The sequence below is a fragment of the Prinia subflava genome, chromosome 3 (assembly GCF_021018805.1).
Source record: "Prinia subflava isolate CZ2003 ecotype Zambia chromosome 3, Cam_Psub_1.2, whole genome shotgun sequence".
Taxonomy (NCBI): Eukaryota; Metazoa; Chordata; class Aves; order Passeriformes; family Cisticolidae; genus Prinia; species Prinia subflava.
Window position 1 is genome coordinate 93621725 of NC_086249.1, and position 20002 is coordinate 93641726.

A 20002-nucleotide genomic window follows, 5' to 3' on the forward strand; every position below is an offset into this window, starting at 1 on the left:
GTGCAACACGAGGGAAGAGTCAGAGAAGGGCACAGCACTGTCTTCCACTGCTGGCTGGTGTGTTTTTATGGGGCAAGAGGCTGTGTGATGTGGGAGGAACATTCTCTGGTAGAAGTTGCTGATAAATATTTGACATATCACTACTGATTTCCCATTAATGCTGGTGGGGAAGAACTGCTACCTTACTGCTTTGCAGCCGTGTTTTCAGTAGGAATCTGTACAAAGTTCTGGGGGCTGCTCACATGCCACAAGAACTGTGGCATTTTTAAAGGCTTAGTTAAACAACAGAAAAAGAGTTCTAGAAACTAGAGTCATTTGAGAATAAGTATTGAGCTTGAACTCTAGCCAGTTAAATGTAAAATTGTGATACAGCAAGCCCAGAAAGATTTCAAGGATCAAATTTCCATGAGTATAAGAACTAAAAATAAAGCCTTTTTGTCAAATTCACTGAGAGAGGAGAGTCTCTAAGGCATAAAAATAAGATAATTCTTTACATTGTAAGAGTTTGGGAAGTTCTAATTCTGGAGATTTTTTTGGTGAGAGTTTAGTCCCAGAAATTGTTTAAAATTTAGTGCCAATAGAAGGGACTTTAGAAGAAATTCATACAATGTACTATGACAAATATAAGGACCAGATAATATTCTCCCAGATATTTCAAAGGAACTTAGACAAAAAATTTCCAACCAACCAGCTATGACTTACAGCAGCCTCATAGGTGTAGCAAGTGTCAAATCCTATTTTTGAAAAGACAGTTCAGAGGGATCTGCATAACAAGTCCTTTTAGCCTTTATATGAAGGAATCTGGTTGTGACCACAACATGATTGAACAGAAAAAATGAATAAGCACATGATATAATGGTGAAGAGTGAACATGAGAACGTGAGATGTTTTTTGCTTTTTCTTTTAGAAAGAAATTGTGCTTTGTTAATCTACTAGAGATTTTTTTTTAATTAGGAAAGCGAGTAAGTATGCTTGATACAATGTTACATTTTTTTCCCATAGAACACTTTTGATGATAGGTTCTTTCCCAATACTAATAACTGAAAGTTGTCATGGGACAAGAAAGACAGCCCTCTCATAAATTAATGACTTATTAGAGATAAGAGAAGGAGGCAGGAATCAATTACTTGTTGGCAAATAGTTGGAAGGGTGTGTTGTAAGGATCTGTGCTGTTCACTGCATTAGCAGATGAACTGAAAATAGGATATTCTGTACAAAAGAACAGAGGGATATAAACCCAGCCCAGGAGGACAGTTCCCTCTGCTGCTGGCTGCTGGCAGGTAGGAATGTGTGCTAGCAGAATTACCTCACAGGTAGTTGCCTGACACTTTCCCTTCACATCTACTACTGATCACTCCTGTAAATGAGTGAATGGACCAGATATTCTCTTCATCTGCTTGAGTGCCTCTGCCCTTCAGTGAGCAAACTGGGCTCTGGTGTCTTCAAGGCCCTTCTATTTTTGTTCTTTGTAAGTGAGTTTACTAAGAAGAATTTGAGAAATAAGAATTTTAAAATGCATAATAGAATTTGATTATGGAAAGTAGTTTCTACATGAATTGGAAAATATCGAGTTCCAAAATTTGATTCTAAAAATTGGGACCATTAGTTTGGAAAAGGAAATGTACTGTGTGATGATATCAACAAAACCACAGCAACTCCAAACTTGATTAGTCACTGGAGGCTTTTTGAAAAAGTTTAGAGAGAAAGAAACCTCAGTGCCTTGACTCACATATGCTGAAAAGGAGCAATCATCAGGTACCTGCACAAGGGAAGGGCAATGTGGATGTCCTGATCTCTTCTGAGCTTTAGGCAGCTGCTTTTGCTGTGTTCAGAGAACAGGAAGGTCTCTGGCACTCCTGACTGAGGGATCACAAATTCTTCTGTCTCTGTAATCTGTATCACTGACATAAATATTGGAGTATCCACGCAAGTCCATGTGATCTTCATATACAGGCAGGCTGTTACTGTTTTCAACTTGACTACTCAGTTACTTGGAAGAAAAGGGTCTTGTTTCACTAAAAGAGAAAATTAATAGAGAATAGAAACTAGGTGATTTAAAAAACTATTAGATTTGGGAGAATATAGCAAATCTTGCATATGCAGTAGATGTACCAAATTTTGCTTCTTGTGCAAACAGTTTTGTATTTACTGTTGCTTTGTTTCATTTTCATTTGTAAACTATTGATAGTTTGAATGACCAATGATTCTGTTAATATCTCCAAAGGAGAAATAAATAGCTGCAACAGGATGAGATGTGCCACAAAGAGCAGAGCTAAAAAAATATATTACATATAATTTAATATTATACAAGTTTACAACTGATGTTCTCTGTATGTGAGTTCTATTTATTTATTTCCTCTTTTTCCATAATTCAAAGTGTCTTAGATGAAGCACTATGCATGTTTATAATGGTTGTTATTAATTTTTTTTAATCCTAGTTTGGATAATTCTTCAATTTTCTGTGCATTTGCTCGTCAATTTCCCTTTTAATTATAGGTACTTACCAAGGACAACAGGTATGTGTCATTGCCTTTAGAGTCTCAAAATGTGTATCTAAGTACACTTCATATCATCTAAGCAGCATGAATACTATCTTTTTAATTATCATAATTGGAACACCAAAAACATATTCCTGAAGGATTAGTTTATTTTAATGCACTCTAGAGCAGTCAACAAATACGTGCTGAAAATAGACACAAGTGATGATCAAAGTGTGCTTCTGTTCAAGAAAATGTTTTATTTCATTACAGCCCTAAAATATTGGCCTTTGAATATATAAAAGGGAACTGTTCATCAGACATTTGGTGTGTTTAGGGTTTTTTCAAAGTATAAATATGTATGCCTCTAGAATATATAAAAATAGTCACATTTGTGGGTTGTGAACAGTAATGAAAGGGAGAATTACAGTGAACTGAGGCAAATATAAGCAATGGGCTCATGAGGCGTAAGCCTGAATAGATGTACTGGATAATTAATGTTGATATTATCTCTGTAAGTTTATATCCACGCTCCTTCTAAGTCATTTGTGCTGTTACTGCAGTTCTCTGGTGAAAGTCAAGAGGCCTCTTTAGAGAGCAGCCTCAATACATGTTACAGGAAGCAGATATAATCTACAACAGAATTTAAAAATTGCATTCAGATCAGCATCCATAGAGAAAACCACAGATGAGAGCTCACATTAGCCAATAAGTATCATCTTTACAGGAAGCATCACGCAGATATTGACGCTGGCAGCTCACTGATGCTGTAAGTTACTTTTACCTTGCCAGGAACCAGGGAACTGCTGGCAAACACCTCCTGATGTCGTGGCCAGGGCAGGATAAGGGGAAGGTGCATAGGGGCATTTTTTCTTCTGTTCAGACTGGACTACTTGGAAGGTTATTGATGAAGTAGTTTCAAGTGTGCCATTAGTTTCCTGGAGGTTAATAAACCTAACAGATTTGGACTGAACACTCTGAGCTCTGTTATTAAGTAAGCTTTAAGTGTCTTAAGTGAGCCCTCATTTTTCGTATTTATTAAAGACCACTATTCTCTTTTATTTAATCATAGTGCAAGATCCTTACCTCCATTCTTTATTTTTTTCTTCCTAAAATTTTTAGCTACGAATGTATAAAACAGAAAAACTTGTCCTTTATTTTTCTCCCCACATCCCCGTTCCCACGCCCCGGGGAGGCCACTGAGGCTTTTGCCTCATAAAATAAAGATTAAAGTTTCTTGTAAAACAGATGTTTTCACATTTCCTACTCCCTTAGCAGACAGTATTCCTTGGCACCTCACAAACCACATCATGCTTCTCCTCATGTTGCCCTACTGAGGTTGGTAAACACCAGGTTCTCTCTTTTTCATGAGTAGAAAAGAGCCTCTTTGTCAGGTGAAGCAGAAACTGAGCCAAGAATTGAAGCAGAGGCTGCAGAGTCCTCTGCTTTAGGATCATTACTTACCTGTGTCTCTTTAATGAATTTATTCATTGACTTCATAAAATTAAGCTTTGTATGCATACATTGCATGGAAGAGTTACTGTGCCTTACACAGCTATTTTCTATCCTTACACAATTTTTGTTTTTTATCCTCTTTGTCCACAGGAGAAACTTGAAATAAGGTGTATGATTCAGGTCCATGTAGTGACAGACATTTTGGTCTCTGTCTCTTACATATGGATGCTCAAAGCTGTCTGGGCTGCTCCACAGTGTCTGAAAGGTTTTCTCATGTGTTTTACCTGAGATAAAACCTGCAGGAGCACTTTGCCATTGAGACTGGCAGCTAGACCCCAAAGAGGACATCAAAACCATCACTGGAATGAGATTGTGTTGTCCAAACAGAAGTCTGTGGAACCATTTTAAACAAATGTATCCTGCCTTTTGGGCTGTTTTTAGATAACTAACCAACACCCTAGCTGTCTTCACATTAACTCCACATGTGAATTCAATATTCTTTGAAATTCTCCCCGTAAAACTCCACATCTGAATTCATTCAATGACACTTGAAAAAAGAAGTTAGAGCTTTTGTGGACATCGGAGAACTGCCAGTGCACTGACTGGCACCAGAGTCCCCTGTTTATCACACAGATTAGCACAGCTGTCTCCCATATCTGTTACTTACATGTGGGGTTCACTAGCTTGTCAGAAGCTGCTTTAAACAAACCAACATCATTATTGGAAGTTGTACATGCACTACCTTGGAATAAGGCTTTACCTTGCTCAGTTAAAAACATAATGCAATATAACTGAATAATGTAATTGAACTATAAAATTCAAATTCGTATTTAGATTTGAACTCCAAATTTCCTTGTGATTTTGGTCTAGTTTATCCATAATTGCTCTGCATTTTTTTCAGGGAATTATCAGATCAAATGTGGTTATATTTGTCTTCTTTGTAAACTAGCAATATAATACTGAGGTAAGGGTATTCATCTGCAAAGTGTGTATAATAACACTGTGAAGGTATTAGCTAGTAAATGGATTTATTAATGGCAGTAAAGCCCCTGAAAAATTGGAGAAAAAGAAAACACCTTCAAAATTTTAATACATTCTGACAAGCTTTACAGCACCTTGCTGGAGAAAGATGCTGAAAATGACATCATGGATAAAATGAAGATAGAAACCTTCAATTACAAAAGTAAAGAACAAAAGTTCTGTGAGAGGTTCAAGACAAGCATAAATTCAGTGTGAAATATTTGAAGTAAGCCAGGTGTACTGCACTGCTTGAAGTGCCCCTGCATTCCAGGGCAGTAAGGTGACCAAGAGGAAAGGTGAACAGTCACTGTCCAAGACCCAGGGGTTTGGAAAGCCAAAAGCATCCCTGCAGATGAATCTGGGTAGGGATGTAAAGAAATGTTTCTACAAGTGTAGCTGCAGCAGCAGCAAGCTGAGGGAAAATGTGCTGAATGAGGGCAGGGGACCTGGTAACAGAGAGATTTACCCTTCATGGAGGAGGAGTAGGCTAGAGAATGCTTAAACAGAGTGGGCAAACACAACCCCACGGGCTCTGACAGGGTGCACCTACAAGCTCACAACATCACTATGAGGCCAGCCTTGGTAATCTGTGAAAGGTTATGGTGACTGGGGGAGGTTCCTGAGGACTGGAAAAAGCAAATGTCACTCCTATCATCAAGAAGGAAGATCTAGGGAATTACAAGCTAGCCAGGCTCACAACAGTCCCTGTGTACATGATAAAGTAAATCCTGAAAACAGTTTCTCTGACCAGCTTTCTGCATTGAGACTGCTAGCTCAGTGAAGTAGGAGAAAGATGTGAACATGATTTATTCTTCAGAAAGAATTTCAGCACTGTCTCCCCTAACATGCTCAAATACAAACTGCTGAAGAATTGGCTACTCAAGTGGATGGTCAGGTGCACTGAAAACTCCCTGAACTGCTGGGTGTAAGGGGCTGTGATCAGAGCAGCTGGGCTGCAGCACGTTGGGATGAGTGGCACAAAGTCCATCTTGAGCATGATCTAGCCTGGCTGTCCCACCTTGCACCAGTAAGATGCTCGGATGTCGGGTACCAGTGCTGCTGTGTGACAGCCTGAACTCAGCTGTCCACAGAGCAGTGCTCTCGTGGCATGTGACACCAGTGCCCAGCTCAGAATGATGATGCTGCAGCCCAGCGGCATTGCTCCAAATTTAGGTAGGTTGTAAGAAGCACATTCTGCAAGTCCAGGTCTTGATGGCAGATGGGTTTGTGTGGGGTCTGTCATAAGATACTACAATATTCTTTCTGTGTGCTCTTGGTGAGTAATGGCTTTGAGTGTAGACACTGGGCCTGCTTTTGCAATCTAGTGTATAAAGAGAGAGACTGTCAGCCTGTATCTCTCTTCTGGGGCTGTGTAGAGGGAGAAAGCCTTAAAAGATGCACAATATAGGCTAAATCTGTGGTCAAGTGTTAGCTCAAAATACATTCCCAGTGCCTGTATCTATTCCTTAAGATGTGAGACTCCCTGAAGTCTGTCTGTCTTACTCCTTCAGATCTGTCCTTTGCCTGTTTGAACTCCAGTGGCATATAAATAATCCCATTAGTATTTATTGCCTCTGAAGCCTACTTTGAACTCTCTGAGTTTTGTCATTAACTCCTATAGCTGCAATATGCCAAGCAAAAAAAGAAACAGGCTTCACAAGGGAATTGCCTCAATTGAGGGATTCAAATCAGCACAAAATAAGAAACTGTCTGGTGATCAATCTCATGTTACAATTTCAAGGACATTTTAAGTATGGACGTTGTTATCCTTGCTCTCCCCCCAAGGATGATGTAGTTGTTGCTTGCCTGAAGGAGACATTGCATAAAAAGTGTTGCCAGCTCTTAATGTGCTCCTTCTAGGGTTGGAATAGTGGACAAGCACTCTCAGTCCTCAGTGCTGCTGACCTCTGGGGAATGGGATCCATTTGCTTTACTGGCTCACCAAGAATCACTTTCAAAACTAGATAACCTAGATTTTTTTTTCTTACTGAAAACAAACAAACAAAACCCAACAAAACCACAAAAACATGCACCCCTCAAACAAAACAAAACAAAACAAAGCAACTCCTACTGGTGGTAATGTGTTCCAGTTTCCTAAGGTTTTCTGAAATGTGTATTACAATCTACTGGCCTCTGACTCTCCTTTGGCCTGAAAATACTTCCTGAGCTTCCTTTAGTGCAAACTACAGAGGTGTTTTCACACATATCCAAAAGCAGAACCCACTCCTTCAAGCAGCATTTTGCTCTAACCTAAAATGGATCCTGACTCTGAGTAAAATAATTACCAACCTGTTGTACAGATTCAGCACTGGAGCTTCCTACTATTCATTTCATTTCAGTGAAAACGATCTCCTGCCTTAACTCACAGCTGTCTGTGTCTCAGCAATGTTCTATGAAGACACATTTAGTGTAGCTGGATAAGCTTGAGGGAAGATTCGCACCTAATTTGCTGCAAATAATGTCTATTGCCTCTACTGCACACAAGTGCAAATTCAGTACAGGTTTATACCTGGGAAAAATAATTGCAGCTCCTTAAAAGATCTTGAATAGCCTCTTGGTGCAGTGACAGGCACCCAGGATTGTGTGACCATTAAACATGATTTGTGGGGTGGCTGTGCTACCTTGGCTCATACTGCCTGCAGTATGGGCTCATTTGTACATTTTGGCCACAGCTCCTCTCATCCATTGCTGTGGGGATAGGATCATTTAGAGTTAGCAGTACCTAAGCATTCCAAAAGCTTTTCTGAATTTCAGTGTTTGGAGGGAACCGGTTCAAACTAGATTTTCAGCTCTGAACACAGCTCTTAAGGCCTAACAAACAATTTTCATCAAGTTGTATGAGTATACCATTGCTGCTTAAAATGTTCAAAACATGCATAATAAATAATCTCTGTATACTGGGAGGCAAGGAGAGTTAGATCAGTAGAACTTTGTCCTTGACATTGGTAAAATTGTGGTTTGTAGTGCTGGAAAAGAAAATGATATCATGCTTGAAACAATAAAACAATATCTGGAGAAGTAAAAAAAAAAAAAACAAAAAACAAACCCAGACAACACTCGGAAAATAAGTTTGAAGCCCACACTTTTTGTTTGGTGGGTTTTTTTCCCCATTTGAAAGTTTTTAAATACTTTGTAAGGAAAAGACAAAGATCATGCCTGACAACTTATGTCAGATATAAAGAAATCCATGACCAATATCAACAAAAAACCGAATAGAGTCAAATGAATGTGGGTTTTGTATTCTTCTGGGTGTTCAGGTGATTTCTTGAAGAGACATCCATAGGGTAAAGCAGCAGTTCCTGGGAAAACAAGTGAGTTACTTGAGGATATATTCTTCCTCAACAAGGTGATGACCACATAGGTAAACCTTCCAAGCATGTGTATGCCTGTGCTTTAGATGGCAGCTTGTGACCCAACACAGTAAATTCCACATTTGGGCCTGGAAGGATGGCACTTTTCACCATCACATAAGAACTTTGACCGTGAGTGTATCTTTTATTTAGCAATTCTTTGGGCTGTTAAAGTTTTACAGTGTGCAACTCCGCTGTCTTTAGTGTCTTGGCACTGAAGTGTCTCCCTGGAACTAAAAATAAACCTGTGCCTTTGAGTTTGAGGAACAATTTTGATTCCTATATGAAACATAAGTAGCTCATCACTTACCAGAGTGTCTCCGTTGTTATTTTTTTGGCACCTGGTTAGTCTGCCAGAAGCAGACAGGTGATATCTGTAGCTAGATTGACCCTACAGCCTTAATAATCTACTGTTTTCCCTTACAGAAATGCCTAAGTATGTTTATTTAACTCTGGTTTTCATAGACTAAATAGAATCAGGCTTACATTTTATCACTTTCACATTTCTTTCAGTGAAGCCTCACTAGGCTAATCGTATTTTAATTCTTATTGCACTTTACCTATGTATTGTCTATTGTTCAGTCAGCACATCTGAGTGTAGTTAGTACTCTCCACAGGAAATATGAGGTGTGTTTTTCACAGGAACACACACATTCACCCAGACATGTGTGTGGCAGGATCTCTGCTGCCTCTCTATTGCACTCTACCACCCCAGGGAAAGCTCCCCTGGAAAAACCTGAAACCAAACAAAGGAGGTTGTAAAATCTAAACCCTCGGGCATTGTGACAACTATTCAGCTATATTTAATTGACCTCACTATTTTGTTGTTGTTGTTATTGCAGGATTCCCAGCAGGAGAACTTCAAAAGCCTTTCTTTTGGGGAACAGAGTATCCTAGGTAAGTACTGCACCAGGGAACCTCACCCACCTAGAACTGAGGAGTGCCAGGGAAAGGTATTGCAAACACAGACCAACAAGGGGACATGGAGAAGAAGGCTGCACTACTGAAGGCAACCAAAAGTAGCACCTAGGAAATCCGTGTTGTCCTCCTATAGGGCAAATTTGGCCCTTGCATAGTTACTTGTCTCCTGCTGTCTCCTGCTTTTGCCACTGGAAGAGCTGACTTTGAGAAGCACAGCTTTGTGCAATACTCTTTCTTACCCTTGGGAGCCATATGTGTTGCTGTTGTCTTAAACTGATGACTGATTTCTCACAGGAATTGCTAATTAAGTGCACCCAAGTGAAAGTGTTTCAATGCTTCAGCATGCAGATGCAGCAATGTGCACATGGCAGGTATTAAAAGGAATTGTAAATCAGGTAACTAACACTTCCTGGATAGAAGTGAATACCCTTAGAAGCCAATTATTATCAGTTTATTGTTCACTTTCTGCTAATACCTAAGATTAGCAGTGGGCCCCTGTCTGTGCCTGTCGAGGTGCATGAGAATATCTTTATGTGCATAAGTGATTGCCTGAGCAGGCCCATGTGCCAGTGTAGCTGAGGAAGGGTAATTATAGGTCACATACATTAAAATTTGAAAAATCACTGCTTTTGTGCAGTTCAGTAGGTTTCTATTTTAGGGCACATGAAAAGTTTCTGATGGCAGTTTCTGAAAGTTATTCTGCAGTTATGTAAAACCAGTTACTGGTGAAACATATCCTTAATAAATCTTTGTTAAAGGAAAAATCAAACTTTTTGATAATTTTATGTTTGCCATCATCCAGTCTGGATTGTGTCCTTGTAAACAGGGAATTTGGCAATATATGTAGAAAGACACGTTCAATTTAGGAACAAATTAATTTGTATTCAAAGAGAATTCTTTGGGACAGGTGACTTTGTAAGTGGTAATTGGGGATAGAAGAAAGTTCTTTTTTTGTTAAGGTGAACTTATTTTCTGTTACAGTTATGGCAGACCTGTTTCCAGCTTTGCTTCCTGAAGAGATTTCTCTATATCCTGACCTCCTGCCATAGTGATAAAATTGCAGTCCTTTCAAAATATTATACTTTGCTCATTTCTCTTTTTAGAGGTTACCTTAGCTTAAATTGGTTTTGCTTGAGTAGGTATCAAAATGAAATTTAGTAAACAAATGTAGCTGGTTTATATCAGACAACAGATTGCTTTTGTCCTTGAAATATTCTGGATGTTTTCTGTCTTCTTAGAAGAAACAATACATGGCAGTGGAACAGATAAACCATCCAAAAGTCACCAGTGCTTCCTGAAAAACAGATTTAGCAAATATTTAACATTTAGTACCATTTTAATGTCCAGTTCCAGAACAAGCACCAAAAACCAGTTACATCAATTTGCATAAAGCCAAGCTTAGCTATCACTTTTACATCTCAATACATGAAATAAAATAACATTCAAATGCCATCAGTCACAATTGTGATTCTTCAGTGCCAGGTATATTGAAGTAGAGACTTCAGACTACCTGACCTCACAGCTTTCTTACAGTTCTCTGAGCCTTCCAGTCCCAGAAAGTTCCCCTTTCATGTGGTGTCTGCTGGGCTGCACCTATCCCTTCCACCTCTGTCCAACTGTGCCCAGAAGTGAGAAGCATGAAAGAGCTGGAAACATTTCTGCAAAAAATGTTGTTGAGCTGGACAAAATGCTGACTTGGAGTTCACAGGTTCAAAGGGCAAACTTCACTACAACCCTATCCTCATCTTTTGGAGCTAAGGAAAGCTGTAGGAGTGCCAGAACAAAAGCCTGTTCTTTCTCCTGACACTCATGGTTAAAAGATCTTCAGAAGAAAAATAAGATGTATTTAGTAATAGGGCTTGTTTCTTCTCAATCTCTTTACATGTTTCATGCCATTATTTTTTATTCTTCAGCTGCAAAAGATCCTGTATAACTCCTTTACTTCAGATATGGAAAACAAGTCTTACATAGTGCATTTATTAGGGTTAATTATCACTGTGTGCTACACAAGATTACAAATTTGTCACACAAAAGGATGATATTTCCATTGCTGAAATGTATAATTTTAACCTGCATTTTTTGGAGATGGTTTGTAACAGTACTTGGACTAAAAAGCAGTAGGGAAGATTTTAACACATGCAAAGTACCATTCAGGAAAGGAAACAACAAACTGAAGGATTTTCATGGGAGCAGAGGGAATTAAATGATATAATACTTTTTGGGCATGACTGAAATGAGCAATTAGTGCACTATGGATCATTAGGTCCAATAATATGTTATTTCAAAACTCTGCCTTTCTTCTATTTCAATAAGATATTTTAGAAATACTGAAAGCTACTTTGAAGTATAACATCTCAATACCTGAAATAATGAAAATCACAAAAAGCAACTCAGTAAATGAAAGATGCATTGAATAAATCACCTACCCCCATGATATCCACTGTATTTGGTGTAAAAAAGCCCTGAGCTTTTCCCTCTTTCATTCCTATTTCTCCTAAAAGCAAGTTTCTTGGGATATAATACAGAAGATATAATTAATTGTCAAAAAGGAATAAAAAGTATTTCTTTTTCTGTTTCCTGGGAGCATTAGATCTGACTGTATTATCATGTCCTATTCCAGGGCAGATGCAAGGCAATTTTAAGACCTTTCTTTTTAAAACTTAATGGAGATCTGTTAATGCTTTATAAAATACGGTCTTTGTTTCAGAGCAGTTACAGCTATAACTTTGTCCTGTTCCCAGTCACAATATACAGAATGCAGTCAGCTGAAGGAGACATTTTGGAGCTCATATGATGCTGATAAGGGATTTGGTTGGAAGAGTGAACCATCACAATGCTTAAAAAGTTTTAGATTAAATGTTACTTTTGAACAACAGTTTAACATTAAGACTTTCAACATCTTTAAGTCCAAATTGTGTAGGTCTGATTGTTAGACCCATATCCCCTCCCTCCTCACCCTCTTTTTAAATCAGTAAAGATCTTTCCTGAGGTCTTTTGTCCTTTAATATTCATGACTGCGAACACTTTCTGAGGAAACTGCTTCTTCATGTTGCAGGTCACTAAGTTATGGTGCCATAGGAGTGATTGTTGGCCATGAGTTCACTCATGGATTTGATAGCAATGGTGAGTACCTGACTGCATTTTGATAACTTTTTTATTTATAGAGTTGACAGATTAGAAAGCTGACTTCTATATGCTGTAGCATTTTTATTGTTTTAATTTTTTTAATGGTGCTGAGCTTTGTGAAAAAATTATAAACTTGTATTTATTAGATTTAGTTACATGGAATCTTGCTTGTCTGAATTGGATTTTATTTGGTAAGAAATGCCACAAGTTTGATTCTTTCTGGTTGTCTTGAATGAAAACTAAATCAGCAGCAGATTCTGAAAGTCTTAACAGGGGTAGTGGGAAGGGAAAAGGGATCATTTCTGATTGATAAAAAATTACTTTCAAGAAAACTTTTCATTCCAGGTTTGCCATTTTTCAAAAAGTAACTGCAAAAGTTTTAAAATACAATCCTGGAACAAGAATGGTACAGAAAAGGTGTTGTAAAAATATGAAAATTAAATTCAAAAAAGAGAGAGAGGAGAAAAATTGGTCAGAAAATGTTGATCCAATTGTCCTGACAAACTGGGTGGAGTGGGGCACTGCCACTACCAAGGTTTGGCTGTTTTAGCTTTTAAAAATTGGGCCTGCTGAGAGAAAGTGAGGGGGGAGGAGGGAGGTGCAGGGAGAAAGAAACTTGAATCTCCTCCTCCAGGGAGTAATTTTGAGTTTGTTTATGTCGTGTAATATTGAATACCTTAAAAAAAAAAAAAAGTATCCTGGTTTCCTGTTGACACTGCTCTACAACCCTTTGTGTCAGCAAACACTCCAGAATGGAGACATTTTTCTTTATAAACTCCCACCTTGTGGAGGTGGAGCACCTAATTAGGTGGAGCACCTAATCCCCACTTTGTCTCCTGCCAGTCAGAAAGGAACCTAAGGTTTGATTCCCCAAGCAGACCTGTTGCTCCTTACCTCTCTCTCCCACAGCTGCAAGGAAGAATCAAATCCCAGAGCAAAGCTGCAGCCACATGGGCAGCTAAACACACTCTCAGGAAAGTCCAAACAGTTGTGTCTGACTGGCTGGAGTCATGATGGAGATGAAACATTCTCCTGCAAATGACAGGGAGCAGGGACCTGAGGCTGAAACAAGCCACTGCTGTAACCATCAGCCAGGGAAATGGGATGTATGTATTCCCCCTGTTTCCATGAGAAGGGTTTAAATGCTCTGCTTTTGCTCCAAAATCAAAAATGGAAACTTCAGAAGCTTGCATGGAATGGATTTGTTTCCTGATCAAGCGAAGAATTAATAATAAATTAGTTATCATCACATTTTCAGAATTAAAGACGGTCTGAGGATGAAAAGTACAATTATACTTGCAAGAAAGCTAAGTACCTCTTACATTATGTAATTATAAAATGTACTATAGAACTCATTAGTCATTACTATCTTTTTCTGCAAATGGAAATTATGACAATAAATAGAATGCCAGCTTTTCACTGCTGATTTGAGTGGGGTCAAGATTTTGCTCACTGATGCTATCCATTTTGTACACACACTTACAGGAGAACATTCATCTCTCATTTCTGTGAAGGTGATAGATTCCTAAACTGTAAAAGTTTTCTCCTCCAAAAACATTTGTTTTCTTTCTTTCCTTTCTGAGGTCGGAAATATGACAAAAATGGAAATTTAGACCCTTGGTGGACGACTGACTCTGAAGAAAAATTTAAAGAGAAAACAAAATGCATGATAAATCAATACAACAATTACTACTGGAAGCCAGCTGGCTTACATGTATGTAAACAATCAGTGACTAAAAACAGTGGTATAGAGGAGTTTTGCTTGTTGTGGTTTTTTTCTTTTTTTAAAATTCTCTTTTTATAAATCCCAACGTATTGGGATATTAGGCTACCAACTTCATTTCTCACAACAAATGATTTTTTGAGGTGAATAATTGTGTTAAAAATTGTCTGTCAGGTTTGATTAGTCCAGTCAAACACCACTACCCACACTCTGGTGACAGGGTTAAACCATTTCTCTCCATCACATTGTTTTGGAATCAGAGGAAGAGGATGAAGTCACTCAGCATGGCTGGTCTAATTATTGTGAGCATGTTAAATGTCTCCTGAAGATGAGGTCTGTAATGAAAACTGAGCAGTCACTCTTTGAGAAAGAATATAATAGCATGTTTTATAGATTCCTTTAACAATTCTGCTGTTATTTATTGCAGCTATAAAATGGATGCATAAGCCCTACTTTATTTCAGATTCAACTCTTGCTATTTCTTCCATGTGTGCACACAGACCCCATTTGTATGTTTAATCAAGGGAATATGACAGCAGTAGCTCCTAGAAAAGGATTGAGCAAGAAAGTGCAAGGGAATTGTTTCTGTTTCATTGTCTATCAGAGGTCTGGCTTTTCCTGAAAATGTTTAGATTCATATGTGTGTCCAAAATGAGGATAAACAGGATACATCCCAGACCCTCAGAAATGAATAGCTGAAATTCCAGTAATGTTGTCTGGGACACGATTTTAGTCTTAGTTTCCAGGATAAAACACATACTCCAGTCCCCACTCAGTTCTATCACCTCTACCTACATTTTAGAGATCCTAGTACATCTTTGACTTCTAAAAATCATGAGGCCCCATGAAATGCTTATTTACAATTCTAGCACATTTCCCAGCCTTGTTTTGTGCTGATCTCAGAGACAGCAAAGCCATATTGTGTTCCAAACTGAAGTCCAGCAACTCAGACGTGAAATACTTCATAATAAGCTAATTTACAAATAAAAATTCTCAGGCTTATTCCTGAATATCTGTAGGACAAAAACTCTCATTACAAAAATTCCACTTAAAACCTTCCCCAGGGACGTGGCTGAGCCTTTCCCATGCCTCTGCCATTGGCCTGGCCATCCCCTTTACCTCTTGCACTGTCTCTTGAGATGAGGTAGGTCTGGATTCCCTCCCAGGGTAGATACTGCCTTTGAAGTCCATGGATGAGCTTCCTAGAGAGATCCTGTTACCCACAGCCTTGTCATCCCATTTCTTCCATATCAAGGATAACCAAAAGCACTTTTTAGAGGACGGAAGATTTTTCCAATTTTCTGCCATATTTTATAGCTTTGGTATGAAGAGCTATGCAAGCAAAGACCTTTTTTTTTATTATCATTTTGGCCTGTCATTTACATCAATACTCCGCAGGTTTTTTATCCTTGTATGAATATTTTTCATGGATCAAGAAACCTATTTATTCTTTTTCCTTCTCATCTTGTATACAATAAAAATGTCTCCAGAAAAGAAGCCAAATGAAAGAAAAAGTGGATATAGAAATTGCTTCAGAGTGCAATAATCACATAAAGTCATCTCATCAAATAAAGGCTTATCATGATCCCTGCCACAAACTCTTTGTGCAGAGTAGTCTCAAACACCTGATCCAGAGCTGCCTGAGATCAGCAGAAAGAATTCTCCCACTTTTCAAATGGCCTGTGGCCCTGTGCCACTCTTAGGTTACTCTGATCTTACGCTCCAAGTCAGTTTTAGTCTGTGCTTCACAAGCCCAGTGCAAGTAAATAGTGTGAGCAGGAAGGCCAGGGGAAAAGGCAGCTGGTGTGCATCCCTGTTCCCTGCTGTCCCAGCACCTTTTGTCCTAAAAGCTTCTCTCACCTCCATCTCCATGCTCCTGAGGGCAGGGAGAGCTGACAGGAAAGGGCTGCACTTTTCTCTGTGGCTGCCATAACATTGCACCCGAGGCAGCAAGTAAGATGTCCTGAGTCCCATCTGGGTGCTCCTCTGCACTGAGCGTGGGGCTGTGCACAAGTACCTGGCCATCCCCTTGGTGGTTTTACCTCTTTTCTCCGTTTTGCCCTCTTTTGCCATCCTGAACCTGAGTCCTGATGCCAACCCCACTGTACTGATCTCTGTGGCACGGGAGAGATGATGGCTGCAGCCAGCACTGACCTTCAGAGCCCTGCTCAAAACTGTGCCCAATTATCTTGCTTATTTGAGGCACAGGAGAGAGGAAAACTGCTTAATTACAAATACAGTGGGTAACACGAGGACCCTAGTAGGCTGGGTGAGTAAAGATAATGCTACTCCAGCAGAAATTAGGATTTCTTTGTAATGATATTGCACTTGGCAATGCCAGGAGACCAGTTTCCTCACAGAGTTTATATAGTGCAGTTTCCCACAATACATTCTTGTTGCTTTTGCTTCTGCTCTTGGAATCAATACACAGGAGAAGCAAGAGGAATCTCCTCTGCAGATATTTTTAGAGCACTGAATATACTACCAATTTTGATTCTGTCTCCGACAGTTATTTTAATTCTGCTTATTTATGTTACGACTTAGAAGTTATTTTAGCATCCCAGTAATATATAAAGAGTTATGTAGAGAAATAAATATAGCCTTTTAGATAAAAGTTTAAGAGGCTACTGGATTTCACATGTCACCAGATATAAACAGTCCTTCAGGGAAAATTACTGACACTCAGCTCAAAGATCAGGGACTGGATTGTTAAGTGCATTCTATCTACTGTATTTTGTGCTACAGAGTTCTATGACCAGAGCCAGGTTCTCTTACAGAAAATAGTTTACTGGCAGTTTTCACATGGAAACCCAGTTTTCCTAGCCAAAGTTAGTTGACATTGACTGAGGTTGTTCTTGCCTTGTTTTACTTTTCCCCCTCTTTTTGAAGCTGATCAAGTAAGAAGTTCAGAAATGGGTCAAATGACTGATGTTCTTTCATTCTGCCAAGGTGAAAGGGAAGAGAACTTTGGCAGAAAACATTGCAGACAATGGAGGCTTGCGAGAAGCTTTCAGGGTAAGTAGATGAGAAATATCTGAAACATCGTATTACTAAAAAATAAAAGAAAAAAATAGCTGTGGTTATCTTCATGTTGCTGAAAGGCACTTAGTATCTCTTCTTTATCAGGCATACAGGAAATGGATTACAGAGAAGAGGGGAGGAGAAGAAGAGCCTTTGCTGCCAGGCCTTGAGTTCACACATAACCAGCTTTTCTTTCTGAGTTATGCCCATGTGAGTAGTACAAATGTGTTGTAAATCCCCATCTATTAACCTGAACAATGTGCAGTGCAGAGATGAGCTTGCTTTGTTTCAACAATCTGCATCACCCAAACACTTCTGAGAGTATAAGCAGAGACTTCTCCCACAACTATTATTTCTTTCTCTTTCCTTCTTTGTCCTCCACTACCCATGGTGCCAGAACTGCTGAAATTATTCTTGGGTTTGCACAGTGTCATCATAGCAACTTTCTTTCTTCTTTCTACTTCCCTGAACTAAAAGGGTCTTCCTGCATGTACTGACTTCTCAGCCTCCTTCATTTTTAGCTAACACCATTTGTTACTGTGTATGCTGTTCAAGGACACTAAGCAGCAGTGAAGAAAGTCCTGAATTATTTTTCCCATCTGTACACTGAATATGCTGTAACAAAACTTTGATGAGGGATGTGATGCTTTTAGAAAAAAACATAGAGCAAGGGAGAGGCTCAGAAATTATTTATTTGGGTAAACAATTTGGGGCAAACTCCCTACATGAGAGGTAAAAGGCTATAAAACTTCACCACCAGTTGAAGGAATGAATCATCCCAAACTGAAGAAACAGGACCCAGTGCAACCAGTCCTGGCTGAAAATAATTTCTCTGCTTAGAGTCAGTGTAGCCATCTATGGTCCTTTGGCTGTTTCTATTTGACTATATTGAACAAAGAAAATATTCCACTCTCATTGTTTATGCTGAATTAAGTTTCACTTTGTGTCAGTTTTTCTAAAAGAAAATTTTGAAGCAATAGGGAACATCTGGGTCTTACAGATCTGTTGGAGTCCAGGGCATCCCTCTGGCTGCCCTGGATGGTCAGGGACCCTGGCAGAGGGGTCCACCTGGCACAGGGCCCAAAGTGACACTGTCTTTGATCTGAACCCATGGGAAAAGTTACCAGCATGGCATGAAGAACTAGAGACCCCAAGAGTTTGATGTAAATAGTAGTTAGTTTGTCACTGGGTGCTAATGGGGAAGGCAAGATGGAGGAATCGGGGTGTGGCCCTGTTCTTCTCCTTTCTTGTCCTTGTCCTCCATCTTCTGCTGTGATGGGTCACAAGGGGTTGGTGTAGAACAGAAATGACATGTCTAGTGTAGGTAGTAGATATTGGTAATAGACTGTAAGTAAGGAATATGTTGTAGACAGTGGTTGGGTCAGAGAAAGGGTACAAAAGATCCAGCATGCCTGACCTGGGGGGAATCACCTCATGCTCTTGCTGCAGCAAGGACCTTTGCTGGGCACAGAAAGAATTTAGAGATAAGGGGCAATAAACAACCTTGAGAAACCTGAGCTGGTGAGCTCTGACTCCTTCTTCTGCTTCTGGCACTGGCATTCAGAGGAAAAAGACTCTAAACCTGTATTTCTTGGGAAGAATCACCCTGAGACAGGATTACTGCAGGAATCATATGTCCAGTGGTCCCTCACAGGGAGAACACATGCACAGTGAGAGAAATGTATGCAAGGTATCCTCGAGCTCAGCATATTTCCACAAAGCTCAAGATACTCAACAGACTTATTTAAAATGTGAGAACTGTGTTCAGACAGACAAAATTGCACTGAAGTCCACTGAAATCCTATGGGCAATCTGGCTTAGAGGGTTTTGTTTTGATAGGAACATTTAATGTAGAGACTTAGGCAAGGTAGGGGCAGTTTAAAGGAGATTTTTGATGCAATGGATACAGCATAAGAGGGATAATTCAGTTGTGCAAATATTGTATCTACCCTCGTTTTTGGTCAGTTATGATTGGGTCAAGTATCTTATCAGGAACAGGGAACTCGAGAAATGTAGAAAATGTGTAATTTCAAAAGAAACTGACATTCCAACATGGTATAAATATGTCAGGTGATATAGCAACAGTTCTAGAGATGGTAAGCATCATTATGTGTGCCTTTTAAGCACATTTCATAGTTTTGAGACCAAGAAGTATGTTTGGTAATTATTAAGGTGTGAGATGCTGCAGCACAAGCTGAAAGACAAGTTACCATTATAGAGATCTTCATAAAAAGAACTAGTAAAGTGACTGTGATTAGATGATGGGAGAGAGTGTGTAGAGAAAAACAGTGGGTGGACACTGGATCTATTAGAGGACTTGAAACACAAGAGAATACACCAAGAGAAAACTGAAGACTGGCAAAGGTGAAACAAAGCAGGAATTTATGGTGTCTTTCCATTTTATGCATAGTATAAGTAATAGGCATCTTAAAAACAGTGACATTACATTTTGCTTTACCTAAAAAGTTGTCCCAGATAACATGCCTGTTTCTGGTTTTTTTATTATTTTATTAGGTAAGATGCAACTCCTTTAGACCGGAATCTGCGAGGGAGCAGATATATACTGGAGCCCACAGCCCTCCCCAGTTCAGGTACTGCAAATGTGGTATTTCCTCAGTGTACACACAGAATCAATCACTGCAGAACAGAAGTGCAGAAATATAGCATTTTAAGAGGGGGTTAAGAGCAAACACAAAATTGGACTGTGCTTTTGGTTTAGGTGGAAATTGAACTGGTTTTATTAGCTTAGCTTTCACGATTACAAATGCTCTTCTGTAAAATTGAGGAGCTTGCATCTACCTTCAAAAGCATTTGAACCAGAACAGATTCTGATCCCCGTGGTCCTGTAACCATGCCCTGAGTACCTAAAATGCCTCATCTATCACTTTCTTTCCCTAAGCAATTCTAGT

The 20002-nt window shown here is 39.2% G+C and overlaps 1 protein-coding gene across 1 annotated transcript in view; it reads left to right on the plus strand.

Annotated features, from left to right (window-relative positions):
• PHEX (phosphate regulating endopeptidase X-linked) overlaps window positions 1-20002 on the plus strand; it is a 94791-nt gene that overhangs the window by 71531 nt on the left and 3258 nt on the right. Inside the window, exons 16-21 of the mRNA XM_063392943.1 lie at window positions 9145-9199; window positions 12279-12346; window positions 13933-14063; window positions 17022-17087; window positions 17199-17303; window positions 19608-19684. Coding sequence (XP_063249013.1) covers window positions 9145-9199; window positions 12279-12346; window positions 13933-14063; window positions 17022-17087; window positions 17199-17303; window positions 19608-19684 — 502 coding nt within the window. The remainder of the gene's footprint in view (window positions 1-9144; window positions 9200-12278; window positions 12347-13932; window positions 14064-17021; window positions 17088-17198; window positions 17304-19607; window positions 19685-20002) is intronic.